Genomic DNA, 22,393 nt, shown 5'->3' with positions numbered 1-22,393 from the left:
GTAAATGGCGGAGCTGAGATTCAAACCCAGGTCAGGCTCCCACCAGAACCCATGTTCCCACTGTGCTGGGGCATGAAGGCCAGAGCAAGAGAGAGTTGGGGCCATGGTGGTCCAGGAGTTGGGGAGTTGCTGCCCTGCAGTCTTTGAAGTCTCTGACTTTGAAGTCTCTGACTTCGGCTTAACTGAAATCCCAGGGACTATTTGATCCTGCGAGGCTCTATTGCCACCTAGTGGCCACAACTCAGCACCCAGGTGAGCAGGCCCAACAGCACCTGGAGGAATGGCCCACCAACCGTTCACTCCCCGGGGAAGTACAGTCCCTGGTTTAGGAGCTTGCGTTTCAGTCTGCCTCCACCACTTCCACTTTAAGTCTTTGAGCTGGACACCTTAAGTCTCCAAGCCTTAGGCCTCTTATCTCTAAAATGGCAAAAAAATTGTATGTCTCATTTAGGGGCTTGTTAGGGTTAAATGAGAGAATGCAGGTCAAGTGCTTAGCACAGAGTAGCACAGTGCATAGTCCTGTAGCACCCAACATACTCCCACTGTTGATATTAAAAGCAGAATAGAACTCCACATGTCCTCATGCCGATCCCACACAGAAGCCACCCAGCTAGCTCTGACACCTCCAGTGCTCTCTACCTCCCACTGGATGCTGGTTCATGTGGCCCAGTGCATACTGGGAAAGACTCTCAGAGCCCCACTGAGTCTTCCCTGTAATCCCCAAATCTCTCTCCAGGAGACAAATTAGGAGGCTTGGAACCACAGTGGGATCATTTCTTTTAGAGTTAACAGCAGGTGGTTTGGGTTGGAGTTTTTTGTTTTGTTTTGTTTTTTTACCCCAATCTTTTTTCTTATAGCAGCAGAGTCATTTTTCTCGTTATATACTTCAAAGGCCAAGATTTAAAAGGTGGGGGGAGGCAGGGAAGTAGGTAGAAATGGAGCCATCCTGATTTGTTAGATGGCGGTGAGAAATCACAGCCTGCAGTCCCCTCCAGGTACCTACAGTGTGAAAACCATTGGCTTTAGCATCATTTCCAGGAGACCCTAATAAAGATGTGCCAGGAAGGCAGCCTGTCAACCCATGAGCACCTACTGGCGTGGGTTATGGGAGGTTTAGATTTGGAATCCATACTGACTTTGAACCTCAGTTCCGCCACTTCTAGCAATGTGGCCTTGGTCAAGTTACTCAGGTTCCCTCTCTGTAAAATGTGGCTCTCATGAGTGCCTTCCTCAGAGATGGTTATGAGCCAGTGGAAGCAGACAGAAACCCAAAGGCCTGGGCATCTGGAAGGTTGAGAATCAGTAGAAGAGTTCCTCCAGGTCCAGTAACCTGCTCCCCAACTTCGTCTCTCCTGCCACACCCAGCTCCTCCAAGCCCAGGATCAGGGTGGAAGAAATCATCATTCCACCTTTGAGTGCTTGCCAGGTGTCAGGGGCCCTGTGTTGTCAATCAGAACTCAGGTCAACATCATCACCAACCCCATAGCATGTAAGTGGGCTTGCCAAGAGTCCCTCAGCTGGAGGACCCAGTGTGATACCAGATCTCTCCAACTCCTGAGCACGAACTAGCTGAAGGGTATAGCTGGAGGAAGGGACCTGCCTTATGGGAATCAAGAGAGGCTCTCCACACAGCCAAGTGGCTAGGGCACTGAGGAGCCTAGCACTTAACTGGGGGCAGGAAGGGTGGTCTCACAGTCCTCTCTGCTCCTGCGGCTCCTGCCAAACCACTGTCTCCAGGCTGGGACCCTCCATGGAGGAGCACCAGGGCCCGGACCAGCGCATGGAGTGCAGGAAGGAAAAAAGGAACAGACTTGGAGCAAGTGGCCAGGAAGGGGTTAGTGGTATGTGTTTGCTCACTGTGTCTGTGGGTGTTTATAATGGGATAGCGGCTGCCTCAGACTCCCTGAATTTTAATATTGGAAGGGAATGCCAAGACCACCCACCCAGAGCTGCAGCCTCTCTACAACTCCTCTCTAACAGGTGGCTGCTCAGCATTAGTTACACACTTCAGGGGAGGGGGAGCTCTTTCAGGACAGCATCAATTTACCAAATGGTTTAGGGATACAGCTGCATGTTCTTGCATGTATGTTTAAAAAACTGTGTTAGGGCTCAAGGTCAGAGTTTGTGGTCTCTGCACACCAGCCCTCATTCCCCCACTGACACCATCATCAACTCATCTACAGGAACACAGGTCTCTGCCTTATCCTCAGCTCACTACTTAGAGTAGCTGGAAGCTACTGAAATAGAACAGCTCCATCTTCTATGGCTTCTTGGCTCCCCATCACAAATGAGATCCTCCAATGGACTCTTAGCTATCACTCCACCCCCCACTGCCCTATTTCTTGACCTGACCTGACACTACTATGTTGGTGGTTTGATTTAAAGGAAAGGCTAAGGAAATGTGGGCTCATGATGGTACATGTCTGTACTGTTTGCCACTGGTTTCGGTGGGCGAGTAGGTGGATGGATGAGAGACAAGTGATTGGAAGGATAGATGATGGTTGGATGATAGGTAGATGGGAGAGTAAGAAAGTTCATGATGGGTTTGGGAAGGTCTTGGGCTCCTGCATGCCCCCTTCCACCAGCACTTTCTCCCAGAGATCAGAACAAGAGCAGGAGTCAGGAGGTTTGCAGGCAATGGTCGGTTCTTATCGTCGTTAATACTCTGACACTAGTGATAATGGGTCACATTTTCTCAATAATTTACAGTGTAAATTACAAAGTCTTGAAAGGACTTTCAAGTACCTCCTCTGATTCGATCATTGCAGTAATTCTGTCAGGTTGTTCTCCCCCTTTTACAGATGAGAAGACCGGAAACCCAGAGGGGTTCTGTTTCTGAGTGGCCACACTCGCTGAGTGGCCACACCCACTGAAAAAGGGGCTAGGACAGACTCCATGCTTTCTCCACCCCACCCCAATTTATCCTCTCTTCTCCCAAGCATTTCTCTCACCTCTTGGCTGAGATTTCTAACTCCAGGTCAGTCGTTGAAGCTGTCCCTGCCTCCCAGGTAATCGGTGCCACCTCTGGCGTAGGATCCTCTTGTTGGATCCAACTTACTGGGGATTTGCCAGGGAGAACTCAAGGGGAGAAGGAGCCTCCATATTCACCACCCACATTTGAATGGTTAAGACAGAGTTCAGCGTCCTTCTCAGAGAGCCATTTTCAGGGAAGGAGTACCATATCCCCCAATACCTATCACCTGCACTCACTTCTCTCTCCCAGGCCCAGCCAAGAATCAAGTAATGGAAAGAGCAGAACTTTATGGAGTCAAATGTTTTGCCTATGAATTCTGTCTCTGGAACATACTAGCTGGATGACCTCAGACAAACCCCTTAACCTCTCTGGGCCTCAGTCATATTAGCTGTGAAATGGGATATCTGACACCACTTCATAGAATGATGGTGAGGCTCAAATAATAGCAGAGAACCATTTAGCCCTGTGCCTAGCTCTTGTGTCTCATAAGCCCTTGGTGACTGCCTGCTGGTACTGAGGGAGGCGATGGGAAACGGGCATGCATGTGGGCTTTGATGCTAGATGCACCTCAGTGTACATCCCTAGCCTATGGCTTATTAGTTGTGGGGACTTAGGAACATTATTTAACCTCCCTGAATTTCTGTTTCCTCGTTTCTATAATTCTGTAAACACGTGAAGCAGTGTTGTGTGGTAATATTAATCCAAATATGGCGTGCATACTTCTGATGGTGCATGAGACGAATTTAGGTGGGACAAAGACACTGGTGACATTTTAACTGAGAGATCACTCTTTTTCATATGTACTAGGAAAAATATATACATCATACTGAAATAGTCTTTTCGTGGACAGTATTCCTTCCAAGAACGTTGGCCTTATTATATCCTTACTGGTGTTTAAGGGGGAAATGGAGCAACTGAAGAAAAATTTAATGAAATAATGGTTCCAGTGGCATGCAGTAGAGCAAAAATTGAGAAGGTGGTCGGAGGATGGAGTTTGCTTACCTCTGTAAAACACTGGAAAGGAATGCAAACCAATAATGATAACCATGAACCACTTGTGCTTCATGGTTGGCCAAGTTCAAATGCTGGCCACGTTCACAGCCCAGGGCCTGGCTACAGAAAGCATAAAGCAAACCCTCTGATTCTCACCCCTTTTCTCTTGCCCAGTGTGGAGACAGTGAATGACGGACAGTTTCACAGTGTGGAGCTGGTGATGCTAAATCAGACCCTGAACTTGGTGGTGGATAAAGGAGCCCCGAAGAGCCTGGGAAAGCTCCAGAAGCAGCCGGCAGTAGGCATCAACAGCCCCCTCTACCTCGGAGGTAAGGCTTTTCTCCCCTCCCATCCCCACCACCTACACCCCCCACCTATGCTCAGGTACCCACACCCAGGCCCACTGGCTGGGGTTCCCCTGCTCTCAGCATCCACTGCCAAAACAAATGACATAAGGCTTCTTGGAGGAAGTGGCAAGTAAGCCAGATCATGGGGAGGAGGAGAGGAGAGAAGACAGGGCTCCTTCTGGGAAGCACAAGTGGTTCAGGAATGATGGTGGGAAGAGGCAAAGATGGAATGGGGAGGGAGGAAATAGACACAGAGTCCAAGCCCCATGATCTGCAGGGGTCATGTTCCCTCTGTTCTGCCACCATGTCAGACACTGGGAGGCTCAGGTGATGCATTTAGAACATGTTTGAGATTAAAGTCGTATAAAGGCCAAAAAGAAGTAGCCACCTGTCTGGCAGAGCCTAGACCTGAAGTGCAGCCCAGGACCTGTAGATGTCAAAGGGTTATGTGCAAAAAAAAAAAAAAAGTCACCAGAGCAGCTTGTTCAGCACAGAGATTCCCAAGACATCCCTGCCAAGGAGCCCAGGAATCTGTATTAACAGCCATTCCAGGTGCCAGGGGTCCAGGGAAAGCCTTCAGTCAAGGGCAGTCCCAGAAGGGACACAGTTTGTCCCCCTGTGAAGACCCCCAAGGTTCCACAGATCAAGGCTGCTTGCCCAAACCCCTTCTCTCCCAAACTCTAGCTCTCCAGCCTGGTGCTGTGCAGGGCTAGGACAAGGGATGGGGACAGGAGGACCTGGTGGGAACAGTAGAGGAATGGGAGGCACCATCCCTTCCCTGCCTAGAGGGTGGGCTTCCTCCATCCAGCTAGTTGTGGCCCTGTGACTAGCCAGCTCATCTTTTTTTCTAGACAAGCCCAAAATAGAGATTTTAGAAATTTTCTATATTTAAAAGGTTGGCAACAAATTCACATTTTTAAGAGTCAAAGTGTAGGAAAAAGGACACAAGTCCTTCTGTGTCCAGGTCCCAGGTTTTGGGTCCATTCCCTCAATCTGAACATCGGAGGCCCAGAGCTGTGAGCACTTAACTGTGAGCATATAGAGACCTCCTCCTTGCTCTGAGGGGAAGTCTGGGCTGGTGGGCAAGGGAGGGTCTTCAGGCGGCTGTGCTGGCGCCCCTCCCCCAGGCATCCCCACCTCTACGGGCCTCTCAGCCCTGCGCCAGGGCACGGACCGGCCGCTGGGCGGCTTCCATGGCTGCATCCACGAGGTGCGCATCAACAACGAGTTGCAAGACTTCAAGGCCCTCCCACCGCAGTCCCTGGGGGTCTCACCAGGCTGCAAGTCCTGCACTGTGTGCAAGCACGGCCTGTGTCGCTCTGTGGAGAAGGACAGCGTGGTGTGCGAGTGCCACTCGGGCTGGACCGGCCCGCTGTGCGACCAGGAGGCCCGCGACCCCTGCCTGGGCCACAGGTCAGTGTCCTGAGAGCCTAGACTCCCTGCCTGGATTCAGTCCCTCCCCCCACCCCTTCCCCACCCAAGAAGTGGCACCGATAAAAGCTGGAGGAATTGTGGTCAGACTGTCCACAGGTCCTGCTTAAGAGGTCAGGAGCTTACACAGCCAAACAGCAGGTCCCACTTAGAGACCTCGGTGTGTGAGGACCTTGCTGAGAACACCAGTCTCTGGCAAGTGACCCTTTAGAACCTGTCCAGAGCCACAGCACATACCTACATGACTCTGGGCAGATGCAGCCCCATGAGCATTTGGCTTGGCAAGTGGAATGAGGGTGAATTTCAGCCTCAACTTCTCCATCTAGGAGATGTGGATAAGACTGTCTTCTACATAGAAGCAGCAGAAGAGAGGTGATTGTAGAAAATAAGAATGATGCCAGGTATACAGCACTTAGTCCCATGCCTGGTACCGTTGATGATGGTGTTGGTAATAGTTCCATTGCTATCAGTTAAGATAGGGCAATTAAAATGTTCTGAACTGTGACCTGCCGCTTGGATATGTGAGTTCTAATGCCTAGAGAACAGCAAGCCAGCCTCATGGTCACAGCTGGCAGTGGAGTTTGGGTGATGTGAGCCTCCAGCTGTGGCAGAGTAAGACAAGACTGCTGCTCAGCCGCTGGGCTAGCAGAGGACAGACCATGGGATGGAGAAGACCTAAGGTTCCACAGCTCTGGGCCTGCTGGTCAGAGCCTGGTCCCTGGCTGGGCTGGACAGAGAAAGCCTCCAGCAGCACCGTCTCTGCCCCTTCTCATTCTCTCCTCTGCCAACAGTTGCAGCCATGGGAAATGTGTGGCAACTGGGACCTCGTATGTGTGCAAGTGTGCAGAGGGCTACGGGGGGCCCACGTGTGACCACAAGAACGACTCCACCAACGCCTGCTTGGCCTTCAAGTGTCACCAGGGGCAGTGCCACATCTCAGATCGAGGGGAGCCCTACTGTCTGTGCCAGTCTGGCTTTAGTGGGGAGCACTGCGAGCAAGGTGGGTCTACTGTGTGCCCAGGAGGGGGAACCAGAGAAGGGTGGAGGGGTCAGAACTGGACCCCAGAGCCAGACTGAAGTTTGAATTCTGGCTGTGCCACCTGGAGGCTGCATGACCTTTGTCAGCTGCTTTCTAGAAAAGCCTCTGTTCTTTCATTTTGAAAATGGGGGCAATAACCTACATTGGTGCAGCAGTTGTCTATTGCTCTGTAACAAATTAGCCCCCCAACACAGCAGTTCAAACCCTCCTTACTCTCTTCCCCTCCCCCAGCCCCTGTAGTGCATTTAAAAAATTTTTTTAATGTTTAAGAGGGAGAAACAGAATGCAGGTGGGGGAGGGGCAGAGAGAGAGGGACACACAGAATCCGAAGCAGGCCCCAAGCCCTGAGCTTTCAGCACAGAGCCTGAGGTAGGCTCAAACCCACAAATCATGAGATGATGACCTGAGCCAAAGTTGGATGGTTAAACAACTGAGCCACCCAGGCACCCCTGTAGTGTGCTAATATTGAAGTAAACAGGAAAATTAAGACTAGATTGTATTAGAATTCAAATCCACCTCCCCACAGGGGGTTATTTTCCTGCGTGGAAACTGAAGTCTTCCTCCCTGCCACTGGATTCCTAGGCAGACCACCTTGTCTCTAAGGGACGCTCACATTTATATCTAGTTGAAATACTATTCAACCAAAACTGATGTTTTTATAATTTTTATTAAATATTTTGAAACATGATGTACAGAAAAATTGCCAGAATATGAAGAGCTCCCACCTTCCCTTCACCAGATTGCCCAATTAACATGTTGCCACATCTGGTCTCTCGCCAACCACATTCATACACTCGTACATTCATTATCTTGTAACAATCTCATAATTTAGAAGAATTATATCAAGCTTAACAAAATTCATTAAAATGCATAAAGCCCTTTCTCACTCACAGTCTCCTCTGAGGCTCATAAGCTGTGAGGCATAGGAAGGACAGGGAAATGTATCACCATTTCCAGACAAGGAGACAGGCTCAGGGATAGTGAGGGTCTGGCTGATGGCCAAAGCCAAACTCTAAGCTCAGTACGGTCTTCCTCAGTGCCTTGCTGCAGCCCTCCTCCCAATGTCGTAGGGACAGTGCAGTCAGAAGATGAAAATCCAAGCAGATCTCACCTCCAGCAGCACTTTCCAGAGCCACATCCCTGGGCTGCAGCAGGCTGTTTGCCACGTACTGTTCCTATAGAGCATCCACCTCTGTTTATCATTACTTATTCTGTCATCGCTGAAGTGAACAGACCTAGATGCTGCACCAGTGGGGACTGGGGCAAACCAGACACTTCCTGGTTTTCTGTGAAGCCAGAAATCCCAATATTTAATCTCCTGGGGTTTTTAATGGTGACATTTAGCTCAGTTTCTAAGTCTAGGTGGCACATCAAAACTGAGGCACAGGAGTTAGCCCACCATCTACTACTTTGCCACATCGAGTTTGGTCTTGGAGTTCCTTGAAGGAAAGGATGGGGCTTGTTTTTGTCACCATTAGATCCTCAGGGCTTAGTCATAAATCCGGTAGAGAGCCTGGCCCAGGAAAGGCCTTCATAGTTGTGGAATCATTGGGCAGTTAACAGGTGGGAGACAGAGGGATGAGTGAAGACGTTCAAATGGTCTTTACATCTCAAACAGCCTACCCAGGAACTGGCCCTGGCCTGTCGTCGATGCCACCAATGCCCTGACCTTACCTTTTCTACCCTCTGCAGAGAGCCTGTGCCTGGGGGAGGTAGTCCGAGAGGTGATCCGCCGCCAGAAAGGCTATGCGTCTTGCGCCACAGCCTCCAAAGTGCCCGTGATGGAGTGTCGTGGGGGCTGTGGGCTGCAGTGCTGCCGGCCCACCCGCAGCAAGCGGCGGAAATACGTCTTCCAGTGCACAGACGGCTCCTCGTTTGTGGAGGAGGTGGAGAGACACTTGGAGTGTGGCTGCCGCGCATGTTCCTAAGGCCCTCTGCCCCCCCACCTCTCAGACTTCAGCTTCGTGGGGCTGCGACAGCCACGTGGGACCCCCTCGAGACTCGAGGTGAAGAAGTGGATGCTGGAGAGGAAGCAGAAGAAGAGAATATTAAGTATATTGTAAAATAAACAAAAAATAGAACTTATTTTTATTATGGAAAGTGACTATTTTCATCTTTTATTATATAAATATATCACACCGTCTGAGTATATGTACCATATAGTGAGTTATTTTTACCAAGTCTTGTGTTGTGTATTTGTCGTGTTTTTATAAACCGCTGTTAAAAATTTTAAGAAAAAAAAGACTAATAAAAATGTTTTAAAACAAAAGGATAAGAATAAAGAAGTGATAGCCTGTCCGAGGAAGAAGGAAGTTTTTAATGTGATGAAACAGTATCATGGCAGCAGAGATACCAAGACCTGCTTACTGAGCTCAGGAAAAGGAATAAGAGGAAGAGAAGGAAAAGATTTTTCTTTGTTTCTTCTTATCTTTAATGACTGTTTTCTCTTCCCTAAAAGCACCCAGCTTTTAAGTCCTGTTTGCTGAGGCCCATCCTTCCAGGACAAGCTTTTGCACCCCGGCCACCTCAGACTCGCTGTTGCCGCCCCCATCTGCCCCAGGCCACCAGCGGGGTCTGGGCCCTCTTCTCCCTCCAGGCTGGCCCTGGCTTCCACCACAGGGCTATCCGAAACTCTGCCACAGCCTTCATCTGAGCCTGTTTTGCCAAATTTTAAAACACCGCCTCTTTTCCTGACCCTCTCCAGGTGAGTCAAGGGAAGAAGGGATTATGCCGTCTCCTCAGGCCCCAACCACTGGTCCTTCCTTTGGAAAGTTGTGCACCATCCTCTTCCCTCCAATGTCCCACGAATTTCACATTAGAATGCAGTACTGGGAGAGCAGGCAGCCAGGAGCCCAGCCTGCCCACAGCCTGGGTACAAGTCCGACTCTGGAAAGTTCTTGGGGGATCTTCCTATGGGAAGCACAAGCCTCTGCCACCAGATCCTCCAGACCACCGTCATATTGATGACAAGTCCTTGCCCATCTGCAACACTTCCCAACACATATCCATACCGCACCATATTTTATCCATATGAGAAGGGTAAAGCCATTTAGCCCCATTTCACAGACAAGGAAACCAAAGCCTCTCTCAAACTCTGTGTCTTGTCTTAAGCCACATATCTGATAAGTAGAAGAGCCAGACTCAAAAGTTCTAGATTCCTTCTCCAGAATGGTGTAAACAGGAGAAATTCAGGTAGTTTAAGTTCATGAGACAAGCCCTACCAGGAGAAGAAAGTAGATATTCTCTACTGCTATTTTTCCTGCTCATGTCCATTCCTTGTTCTGTTCCCCCAGTATCCAAAGTTTCTAAACAGAGTTCTAGGAGAGCAAAGGCATACCTCCTGATGGAGACTTGCCCTGGCCTCTCTCCCTACTCAGTCTAGTGCAGAGGGCTCCAGGGCTCAGCTGCCCATCTCTCACTCATCCCTCCTTTCCCCTGGGAGCCTCCCTTGCAGAAGTGTCAGGGAGGAGAGTGTGGGGCTCAAAGGACCTTCCAGCATTGAGTGTCCTCAGAGGAGCCTAGTGGTTCTGTGAGTACCAACAGTGGGCCAAAGGCTCCAAAAATCAGGAGGGAAAAAGAAAAGATGGAAGAGCACAAGGCAAGTGGCAAATAAGGAGGGAAGGAGGAAGAGAGAAGGGGTGGGGAGGGAGGGAAGGAAGGAAGAGAGGGAGAAATTAAATGGAAGAACTTACTTAAAAATATGCATACTTAGATTATATTCCAGGTACTTAGTGTACCTCATGATGGATTTGTTTCAAATAGTAATAGATTCACTTAGTATTTACTACATTATACATCAGATACCATTCTATATTATATATACACACACACACACACACATATATAGGTATATGTGTGTATATGTATATAATATTCATTTAATTTTCAAAACAACCCTGCAAAGACATTACTAACCCATTTTCCAGTTGAATAAGTTGAGGCACAGAGAAGTTCAGGAACTTTCACAAGAGCAGGCACCTAATAAACTGTAGAGCCAGGATTTAGGCCCAGGTAGCCTAACTCCAGAACTTACTCCTCACGGGAAAGAAACATCTGCCTTTAAGAATCCTACAATCCAGGGCAAAAACAATCATGGGACAACTGCTTTATTATAGGAGTTCCCTGATGGCAATATGAACAAGGGAAGTGGATGTCCAGAGTTGGAAGTCTCCAATTCTGGATCTTTAAGGATGAATAGGAGTTTGCCAGGGGGTTGAGAAAGGGAGTTAATCGCCCAGGGCATAGCCTGTTAAAAAGCAGTGAAACAGGAAAAGACCCGGTATGTCGGGAACAGTCAGAGGTCGGGGTGGGGGGGGGGGGGAGCAGGAGGGTGGGATGCTCACTGGGGAATAGGAGTCAGTGGGGAAGATGTAAAGGCAGAGGTTCAACCACTAAGAGCCACGTGTGGCGAGCTAGAATGCAGGGACCCAGCCGGGTTTTTGAGCAGGGGGAAGGTAAGACATGCTGTGTTTTAGGAAGAGAACTGGGGGCAAAGTCAAGACAGGCTTGGGAGAGACAGGGCTCCACCACCCAGAACGGCTTGGGGGCTCCCAGTTGTTCAGTTTCTTGTGGCTAAACAATGCTGCTTTCCAGGTGGGTCCCCAGAGTCTTCGTGGTAGCTCAAAAGTTCTGTCCTGAGATCTGCCCAACACCCCTCCCTATCCCTCATGCTCTGCCAGCCCACCCCACCCAGGCAGGTAAACCCTAGGCTTATTCTACCACCAATACTCCTAGCTGGCCTCTCTCCACATGACATAAAGCCCACTCAGCCTGCCATCTTGAGAGCCCACCCCAGGGTCACTGACTTCTCCGGGAGGACTCACCAGGCTGCAAGCTTTCCCTCTGGCTCCCCCAATGAACCCAAGTCCTGCCTCTGTCAATCATGCCCCGGGCCCAATCCTGAATCCAGCAGCAGTCAGCCACAGAGGACCAGGTTCTTAGTGTAGCTTGAGGGGATTTTGAGTCTTCCCCTTAGTTTTGGAAACCCTGACTTTATTAAATGCCTAAACAATATCATTAAGAAAATTGTCCCCAAAAGGAAGTTTTTCTAACAAATAGAGATTAAAACTCTTATTTCAATGGCCAAATTCTAGAAACAAAGTCCCAGAGGGCAAGAAACATTTAGTGAGGTAATTTGCATGCTTAAAAGTATGGTTCAGTGTTTGTGTGTGGATACGTACACATGTGAAAAGGGGGGTTAGGCTCTGTTTCGCCCTGAGCAGGAATCAGGCAAAGGAAAAGGGAGAATCCCTTTGACTCAACCAAGAGATCCTAAAATGGCTGATGAAATGATGTATTTAAAAGTTATTTGTAAAGTGTAAACTAAAAACCTTTAATGTAAGATGTTATTACCATTGTTGTTGCTGCTATTGACATGCCAACAGGCTCCATGTAGAAGATGGCTTTGCCTTTTCAATTTCAGAAAGGAACCGGAGTCTGACACTTCAGAAAGAGGACAAGGAAGAGGGGGCAAGGAAGGGGAAAGAGATTACCTAAAGCCAGAGAATGAGAGGTAATCCCCCAGAATGACCCTTAGGAACCCAGGAGTGGACAGGATGGGGCTGGAGCTAACCTTGCCTTCCACCATATACAAAGCTACTTTGAACCCTAAGGCCAAGCAGCCACCCATTGACTTTGCTGTAAGAAGCCCCTAGCATAAATGGGCTTGCCCCTCAAAATTCACAGGGTCTCAGTATTAAAGCTGAAGGAATCTGAGGGAATCCCTGATGAGTGATAAACCTGAGAATCAGAGAAATGGAAGGTCTAAACCAGAGACCAAGGTCATCGAACAAATTAACACCAGAAACAAGAAGAGACCCTGGTGTCTACCCAGGCCATCATTCTTCTTGCTACTCCACCATGGGCATCCAGGAAGACTGAAATTTGAGAAAGACCCTGTAATACCTTCTAGGTGGCCAGGAAAGTACCCCCCCCCAAACCCTTCCCATACAGTGCACTCAGATGTCTGGGAAGCTGGGGCATGGCATGGTTTGGTGACACTTACCCATATATTCTAGTCTGGATTAGTGCCAAAGGAAATGCTTGGGGAAAGTTGGTGAAAGATGCCAGCTACCAGAGAAGCAAAGACAGAATTGGGCATTTGGCAAAGCTTATTTCTCTAACCCAACAATAGATTCTAAGAGGAAAATTTTTTAAGATGTTTTTAAAAACAATGCTATAGTGCCACTTCACCGCTATGGGATAAATAATGTACATTTTTTATGCAACAGACTGTCATATTCTGATGTCATTAAAATAAATGGATGAGTCACAGGAGAGCCTTCAGATGCTCTTGTGAATACCAGAAGTTCAGCCCTACTCCCTGGTGTGTGTTTTATTTTTACTGCTGACCTTCACTCCCTGGGGCAAAGATTACTGTAATTCATGGGGTTTGGGCAAGTCTGGTGTGGAGTTAGTGAAAACAGTTGGTTTCTTGAAGCATGAAGTGGGGAAAAAGAGATCCAGAGTTCCCAAGAGACATGGGAGAGAAGGCCCAACACATGGCTTAAAGTCTGCAGGGCATGTGATTTGTATGGTCACAGACTGCCAAGGGTCATGGGGAAAGATGCCACTCCAGTGCAGAGAACACTTATTAAGATGTGGAGGAAGATTTGTCCTGGGCACTCCAATGCCTAATTAAATCCCCTCCTTTATTCATTCTTTCTCAAGCATTTTCTGAACATCTATGTGCCCAGTACTGGTCTAGGCACTGAAGACTACACAAAAGATGATCAAGACAAAGTCCTTGTTCTCCTGGAGCTTAACTGAGTGTCAATCAACAAATAAGTAAAGATAATATCAGATAATATTAAGAAGTAGAGATGTACTGGTGGGTACTTTCCACAGTGAAGTCAAGGAAAGCCTCTGTGACAAATTGATACGGGGGGTGGATGAAGTACCAAGAAATGGAAGGAGGAAGCCTGACCCCATAGTGCTCACTAGATAATCTGCCCTCACACAGGTGTATCCAAGGGAGGTAGAGAGCTTGAGCATCTTAGTAGGCCAGAGGTGATGACGTGAGTGAGACAGCACTATGAGAGGGCTTTCAGGGGTGAGGGTGGAGACAGAACCCACCCTTCAGCCTCCCAGCCCTGGGACAACCTTGGGAGCCAATGGCCTTTCTAAATAAAGAATGTCATGGATCTAGAGGCCACTACCAACTGACTGAGGACCATTTCTGCTTCCCTAGAAGATAGACCTATATCTCCATGAAAAACACAATTAGGAAGCAAGACGCTGGTGGGCAGCAGATGCACCAAATATAGGAAAGGACCCAGGCCTGTTGTTCCTGGGCCATAGCAAGCAGGGCCATACAGTCTGGAGGCCCTGAGTGTCTACCAAGATGCCCTTGATATTAGCTTCAAAGCTTTCGGCTTGAAAGAATCTGAAATGAAAGCGGGGAGATTTTGTGCTGACACATATTATGTCAGGCTGCCTGGGCATCTCTGCCAGAAGAAGCTGCTGGCCAGGAACCTACAGCTTCCACTCTCCAAGCTTAGGCAAAACAGCCCCTCCTCCCAGGTTTGGGACCTATAGTTCTACTGATCTGTCATATTTCCCTTTTGTGTCAATTGCAGAGCTTCTCAACTGAGAGAGATATTGCCCCCAAGGAGACATTTGGTAATGTCTAGAGACATTTTATATTGTAGGACTAGGACAGGGGAGCTACTAGCATCTAGTGGGAGGCCACAGGTGCCACTAAACACCCTATGATGCCCAGAATGGCCTCCATAACAAAGAATTATCCTGCCAACATATCAACAGTCTTAAGACTGAGAAACTCTGGCTTGGACTAATCAGCTCCTTCCTGTAACACCTGAATGGAATTGTTTACAAAGGAAGAAGGGGGTAAAAAAAAAAGGGGGGGGGGGAAGAAAGGGGCAAAAATGCTAAATAGGTAACAAATAGGCCTCCTCAGGGGAACATGGTCTGTTGGTGAGAATACGTAGCAAGCTAGTGATGTATACTTGTATTTAAAACACAGTTATTGATGTGGGACCAAAACATTCCTGGCAATGAGGTACCACCATCATCCTTCCTTTGCCACTCTGTCCTTACCACTCAGTCACTGCAAATGGGTGAACAGTGGATTATGGATTTATTATGCTTAGGTGACACATAAAATATGGCAGAGCAGGGGACATGCACCTTTGGACCTGCTATAGGCAGAAAAATGAATAGGATTAATAAAAATGTTTTTTCTATTTCTTGGAACTCTATTCCTCAGCTGAGTCCCAGCAGGAAGAACAGCAAAGGTTATCAAATAAAGACATGAGGACCATGGATATGTCTGTGGAATGTCAAAGGTGAGCAAAGAAAGTGTGGGTCAAAAGGCTTAAGCAGCCCAACTTCAAGATGGGGCAGGGGATGTTGGGCCAACTCCCAGTAAGGATGATAGGATTAACTGGTTGTCAGAGTAACCTTGCTCACTCAGAGTAATCTTATAAATTGCTACAGGGATAGGACAGGCTCTCCGTCCAACCAGAGCTCTGTAAATGGACCCTGTAAATATCCACATTTGCAGGAAGAGAGGAGGAGAGGCAATCCTTGAGAGCAGAGATTGGAGTAGGGTCTAGGTGATAAGAGCAGACCTCTGTCCAACTCCAGCTCATGGCCCTAGAAAGCTCCACATCTTCTCCCCTATCTTGCTGTTTGATTTTAGCAATATCAGTGTGAGATTCAGTTTGTCCTTCTAAAAAAACAAAGATGGCAATACTTGACATAATCAAGGCTCTGTAGATTACAAGTGGCAAAAAGCAATTCAAATAAACTTAAGCCACAAAAGGAATATGTAGGCTCAAGTCATTGGAAAATCTAAGATCATTCTCACTGAATCAGACAGAGATGTATGTATCCTGGAGCTCAATACAATCTCATAAGGGCTCCGGTCTCTCATGCATGCTTGGCTTTCTTCTGTATTGGCTTCATTCCCATGAAGGTCTCCCTAGAGAGTTGGCAAAGTGACTCTCAACCACTGCACAATGAAAGCAGTACAAACTACTAATTTCAAGTCGAGAAGAAAAGGGCTTCTCTTTTCCAATAATCCCAAGAGACATCTCAGCAAAGTCACTGCCACTGACTGGCCTGGATTCAGGTAAATGTCCATCACTGAACCAGACATTATGGGCAAAACAATAAGACTTCTTGATTGGCCAAGCCTGTATCACATGATCATGCCTGGAGCCAAAAACAGGTAGTTGAAGGTGAGGACAGGTGTTTCCCCCAAAGAAAAGAAGTAATAGATGCTAGGTGGGCAAAAATTGCAGATAATAATTACTCACAAGGAATTAGTTAGAAACTATGACAAGTTTCCAGTTCAAGATGGCAACACAGAAGGATCCTGAACTCATCTCTTCCCACAGACATAATAAATCTACAACTACATATGGAACAATTTCCACTGAGAGAAACCCAAAAATTACTTGACCCACTCCTTCACATTAGGTGAACATGAAAAAAACCCATATCCAAACAAGTAGAAGAGGCTGAGACACAATCTTACCATAAATTCTACCCCTTGGCACAGAGACCCACAATCAGGAGGAAAGTAACAACCTTGAGCTTCTCACTGAGGCGTGAAGGGTTTGAAATCCACATCTGGCACCCCAATTTTGAAGACCTGCACTTGAGGGGTGAGTCCCCAAAACATCTAGCTTTGAAAAGCATCAGGGCTCACATCTACAAGACCCACGAAGCTATAGCAAACTGAGAAATAGTTCTTAAAGGGCTCATGCCTGTAGACCCACCCACCCCAGAGCCCAGCACAGAGGCAGAAAAGTGACCAGTTTTTCTGTGTAAGAGACTTATGTTAAAGCATCAGCCTGAAGGGCAGACATCTGATTTAACACATGTAAGGGACCTACTAATATATTCTCCAAAGACAGAGGCCAGTAAGTACCATCTTTGCACTCTCCCTCTGCTTGCCTCCAAGTCACCAGTATCTACTGGAAAGGAGTTTATGCACCCATCTGGTACCCCAGTTCTGCGGCTATTGCCCAGGGAACAACTTGATCACCTGACTCTGCTGGCCAGTGGGGCTTTCACTCATGGGTCCCACAGGACTGTAACAAATGGAGAAAGAGTTCTTAACTGGCTACACACTAGGGCACAGTGGGAGGCAATAGACTGAGGCTCCCAATCTTTCTATGAAAGAGACCAATTAGCTTATCTTCATAGCTTTAGTCTCAAGGGCAAGCTTCTAATTAAACACACATCTAAGGGCTGACTATAGTCCTTCTACAGAGACATTGGAGGGCAGGTGCTCCAGACCACCATTGTCTCCCAGAAAGGAGCTGGTGCACATGTCTGGTGCCCTGTTTTTTTTGTGGCTACCACCCAGGGGATGATCCTCGATCACCTGACTCTGGTGGACAGCAGGGCTTACATTTGCAGTTCTATCAGTGCTGAAAGTAACAATCTGCCAACCGAGAATATTCTACCTGGCAAAGTTGTTCTTCAAAATTGGAGAAATAAAGTTTTCCAGACAAGCAAAAGCTAAAAGGAATTCATTATCACTAGACTGACTTTACAAAAAATGTTAAAGAGATTCTCCAAGTGGGAATGAAAGGGTACTAATTAGCTACAAGAAAACATATGAAAGTATAAATTTCATGGGAAGGATAAATATATGGAATTCCAAATAATGTGATGTTGTAAAGACGGTGGGTCAATCACTTATAAACCCAGCATGAAGGTTAAAAGACAAAAGTAATAGAAAACCTATAACTACAATAATTAATGGATACCCAAGATAAAAAATGTAAATTGTGATATCAAAGTGATAAAGATGGGAGCAGGGGGAGTAAAAATGTACAACTTTAGAATACATTCAAAATTTTTCAGTTTAGATTATAAATCACTTTATATAAATCTCATGGTAACCACAAAGCAAAACCTATAGTAGACAGACAAAATAAAGGAATCTAAGTATAACACTATAGAAAATCATCAAATCACAAAGGAAGGGAGCAAGAGAAGAAAGGAACTACACAACAGCCAGAAAACAAAAATGCCAATAGGCATCAATAATTACTTTACATATAAATGGACTAAATTATCTGATCAAAAGAATTTTTTTTATTCATTAAGCCACTCTGTCTATCTATACAGAGCACACACACAGTGCAGGGAATAGAAAAAGATATTCCGTACAAATGAAAACCAAGGGTTAGAGTAGCTACACTTTTATCAGACAAATTAGACTTTAATGCAAAGATTGTAATAAGACACAAAGAAGGTCATTACATATAATGAAAAGGGTAAATCAGACAAGGTAGAACATTTATAAATATTCTGCACAAAACACAGGAGATTTAAACATATAAGGTGAACATTAACAGACTTAGTGGGATAAAAAGTCAGCAATACAATAATGGTTGGGGGATTTAATACTTCACCTTCATCAATGGATGGATCATCCAGAGAGAAAAATCAATAACATTGGCCTTAAATCACACATTAGACTAGATGGATCTGACAGACATATACAGAATATTCCATCCAAAAGCAACAGACTATACATTCTACTAAGGGACTTATGAAACATTCTTCAGGACAGGTCACAGTTTAGGCCACAAATCAAGTCTTAATAAGTTTAAAATACTGAAAGCATATCAACCATCTTTTCTAACCACAATGGTACAAAACTAGAAATCAATTACAAGAAGAAAATTAGAAAATTCACAAATGTGGACATTAAGCAACATGCCACTGAACAACCCACAGGCCACATTATACAATCAATGGAGAAAATAGAAGAAGACCTTCAAACAAATGAAATTAGAAATACAACATGCCAAGACTTAGGGATGCAGCAAAAGCAGTTCTAAGAGGGAAGCTCATGATAATAAATGTCTACATTAAGAAACAAGAGGGGGAGGGGCCATGATGGTGAAACAAGATGGAAGTCTTTTTTGCATCTCTCATCTCTGACTTGCAGCCAGATCAACACTAAACCATCTTGCACACCTAGAAAACTGATTTGAGGATTAACACAACAATCTGCACAACCTGAACCACAGAACTCGGCAGGAACGCAACACCATGAACTGGGAGAGAAAGAAGCCACAGAGTGCAAGGAGTGGATTTTGCTTGCGGAGAGAGGAGGGAGATGGGGGAAAGTACAGGAAAAGCAGCACCTCCCCCCAAAACCAGCTAGAGAGAAAAAGTAAGAGTGGAAACAGCCACAAGGCAGGGGCTGAACAAAAAAGGGAGAAAGGAGGAGAAAGGAGGAGAAAGGAGAGGGTTTAAATTCCACGAAGACTCTATAAACAGGGGAAGTGCAGAACCTGGAACTCCACAGCTCAATACATGGCAGCGCTCTGGTAGGAAGAACAAATCCCTGAAAGCAAAGTGTGAGATCCGAGAGGTCCTCGAGCCACATGGGGAGAGGCGGTTCCCCTGCTGGGAAGACATTTGGTAGAGGCAGTGCAGCCTCCCAAAGGCAAAAGTCCCAGTGGACCCCAGAGAATGGCCACATTCACTGGTGTTGGAGTGAGGACATTAAGGGTGAAGCCTGGCACCAGATGAGTGTTGTGATTTGCCGTAGTCCCTGAAACACTGCTGCTACACAATCACATGAACATTTTCTGGGGCAGGATGGTGCCTGGCCACAGTCTCTGGGCATCAGCAGCAGCACAGTCTCCCAAATGTTCCTGGGGGCGGGCCCGCACCTGGCCATTTCTCAGTAAGACCCTCCCCCAGAGGGTCAGAACAGGTCACAGTCCCTCAGAAGTGAGGTGTTGGGAAACGCAGCCTCATCTGAGATAAAAATCAGGAGGGAGGCGCCCCCTGGCAGCCTGAGGGCTTGGTTACAGTGTAGAAGAGGGGAGTGGATGGAAGCTGGAGACAAAGGAGGGGTGATTAATTGCCTGTCGGGAAGAGCATAGAGTCCATACTAGAGACTGGGTAGCTGGTTGACAATTTTCAAACCTCTGGCACATAAGCATACATGCCTACAGGCACCACAACAATCCACCCCAGTAAGTTAAGCAGCGCCACCTACTGGAGAACGGAGCTGTTACACTAAGTCCCACCCAACTGGGTCAACCGCGATCTTGAAGAACACAAGTCTCTCTGCCTGCTTAGTTTATGGACTATAAAGTGCTTCATAGTTTGACTATGAAGGGGAAACCAGATGTAATTTCAATCATATTTGACTCTGTTTGCTGGTCCATCTGTTTTTTTCTTTTCTTATTCTTGAATACAGAAAGAGAAAAAATTTTTATTTTCCATTTTTATTAAAAATTTTTATCTACTATATTTTTTATTGTTTGTAAATTTTTTATATTCTATTTTATTTCCATTTCATTTATTCTATTTTATTCTACTCATTTTTTCAAATTTTCAAACGTTTTCCTTTTTTCCTTTTCTTATCTTGCCCTTTTTTCTCTAATCTATCAAGTTTCTTTCAACAACTAGACCAAAACACACCTAGGATCTAGCATCCTTTATTTGATTTTTTGTGTTGTTTTTGTTTAACTTTTTTTAACTTTATTAATTCCTTTTCTTCCTTCAAAATGACAAAAATGAAGGGATTCACCCCAAAAGAAAGAACAGGAATAAATGACAGCCAGGGACTTAACACAGATACAAGCAAGATGTTTTAACCAGAATTTAGAATCATGATAATAAGAATACTAGCTGGGATTAAAAATAGATTACAATCCCTTTCTGCGGAGATAAAAGAAGTAAAAGCTAATCAGGGTGAAATAAGAAATGCTATAGTTGAGCTACAGTCTTGATTGGATGCCACAGCAGCAAAGATGGATAAGGCAGAGCAGCAAATCAGCAATATAGAGGAAAAACTTATGGAGAACAATGAAACAGGAAAAAAACAAAGAGGGAGACTAAGGCAAAAAGAGAATGATATAAGAATTAGAGAATTCAGTGACTCATTAAAAAGGAATGACATCAGAATCACAGGGATCCCACAAGATGAAAAGAGAAAAAAAGGGGTAGAAGGTTTATGTGAGCAAATCATGGTGGGAAACTTTCCTAACCTGGGGAAAGACACAGTCATCAAAATCCAGGAAGCACAAAGAACTTCCATTAGATTCAACAAAAAACAACCATCAACAAGGCGTATCATAGTCAAATTCATGAAACACTCAGGCAAGGAAAGAATCATAAAAGCCGCAAAGGAAAAAAGTCCTTAGCCTACAAGGGAAGACAAATCATGTTTGCAGCATACCTATCCACAAAAACTTGGCAGGCCAGAAAGGAGTGGCAAAATATATTCAATGTTCTGAATTGGGAAAATATACAGCCGAGAATTCTTTATCCAGCAAGGCTGTCATTCAAAATAGAAAGAGAGATATAAAGTTTCTGAGATAGACAAAAATTAAATTAAAGGATTTTGTGACTACCAAACCAGCCCTACAAGAAATTTTAAGGGGGACTCTCTGAGGGGAGGAAAAAAAAAACAAAACAGAAATAAAAACAAAAAGACCAAAAGCAACAAAGACTAGAAAGGACCAGACAACACCACCAGAAACTCCAACTCTACAGGCAACATAATGGCAATAAATTCATAGCTTTCAGTACTCACTCTAAATGTCAATGGACTAAACACTCCAATCAAAAGAGTAACAGAATGGATAAAAAAAACAAGATCTATCTATATGCTGTTTACAAGAGACCCATTTTAGACCTAAAGACACCTTCAGATTGAAAAGGGGATGGAGAACCATCTATCTGGCTAATGATTACCAAAAGAAAGCCATAGCAGCCATACTTATATCAGACAATCCAGATTTTAAAATAAAGACTGTAACAAGAGATTAATAAGGGCATTATGTCATAATTAAGGGGTCTATCCACCAAGAAGATTTAACAATTGTAAACATTTATGCTCCAAATGTGATACACCCAAATTTATAAATCAGTTAATCACAAATATAAACTCATTGATAATACTACTATAATAGTAGGGGACTTGAACACCCCACTTACAGCAATGGACAGATCTTCTAAACAGAAAATCAACAAGGAAACAATGGCTTTGAATGACACATTGGACTGGATAAACTTAACAGATATACACAGAACATTTCATCCTAAAGCAGTGGAATACACATTCTTCTTCAATGCACATGGAACCTTCTCCAGATTAGATCACATACTGGGACACAAATCAGCCCTCAACAAGTACAAAAAGATAGAGATCATACCATGCATGTTTTCAGACCACAGTGCTATGAACCACAAGAAAAAATTTGGAAAGATAACAAATAGTTAGAAACTAAAGAACATCCTACTAAAGAATGAATGAGCTAACCAAGAAGTTAAAGAAGAAATTAAGAAGTACATGGAAGCCAATGAAAATGATAACACCACAGCCCAAAACCTCTGGGACACAGCAAAGACACTCATAAGAGGGAAGTATATAGCAATCCAGGCTTTCCTGAAGAAGGAAGAAAGATTTCAGATACACAACCTAACCTTATGCCTTAAGGAGATGGCAAAAGAACAGCAGATAAAACCTAAAACGAGAAGAAGGCAGAAATAATAAAGGTTAGAACATAAATCAATGCTATCAAAACCAAAAAAAAAAAAAAAAAAAAAAAACCCACCCCAAAAACAAACAAAAAAAACAGTAGAACATATCAA

General features: G+C 45.5%; 1 protein-coding gene across 1 annotated transcript in view; it reads left to right on the top strand.

Moving 5' to 3' along the window:
- SLIT3 (slit guidance ligand 3) overlaps nucleotides 1-9,080 on the top strand; it is a 593,034-nt gene extending 583,954 nt beyond the window's left edge. The window contains exons 33-36 of the mRNA XM_019450253.2: nucleotides 4,142-4,296; nucleotides 5,442-5,727; nucleotides 6,537-6,745; nucleotides 8,477-9,080. Coding sequence (XP_019305798.2) covers nucleotides 4,142-4,296; nucleotides 5,442-5,727; nucleotides 6,537-6,745; nucleotides 8,477-8,712 — 886 coding nt within the window. The 3' untranslated portion in view covers nucleotides 8,713-9,080. The remainder of the gene's footprint in view (nucleotides 1-4,141; nucleotides 4,297-5,441; nucleotides 5,728-6,536; nucleotides 6,746-8,476) is intronic.
- Nucleotides 9,081-22,393: the final 13,313 nt, after the last annotated feature.

The sequence above is a fragment of the Panthera pardus genome, unplaced genomic scaffold (genome assembly GCF_024362965.1).
Source record: "Panthera pardus isolate Hobbes unplaced genomic scaffold, ASM2436296v1 HiC_scaffold_2, whole genome shotgun sequence".
Classification (NCBI taxonomy): domain Eukaryota; kingdom Metazoa; phylum Chordata; class Mammalia; order Carnivora; family Felidae; genus Panthera; species Panthera pardus.
The sequence above is the reverse complement of the archived record's forward strand: the minus strand, read 5'-3'. Positions and strand labels throughout refer to the sequence as shown.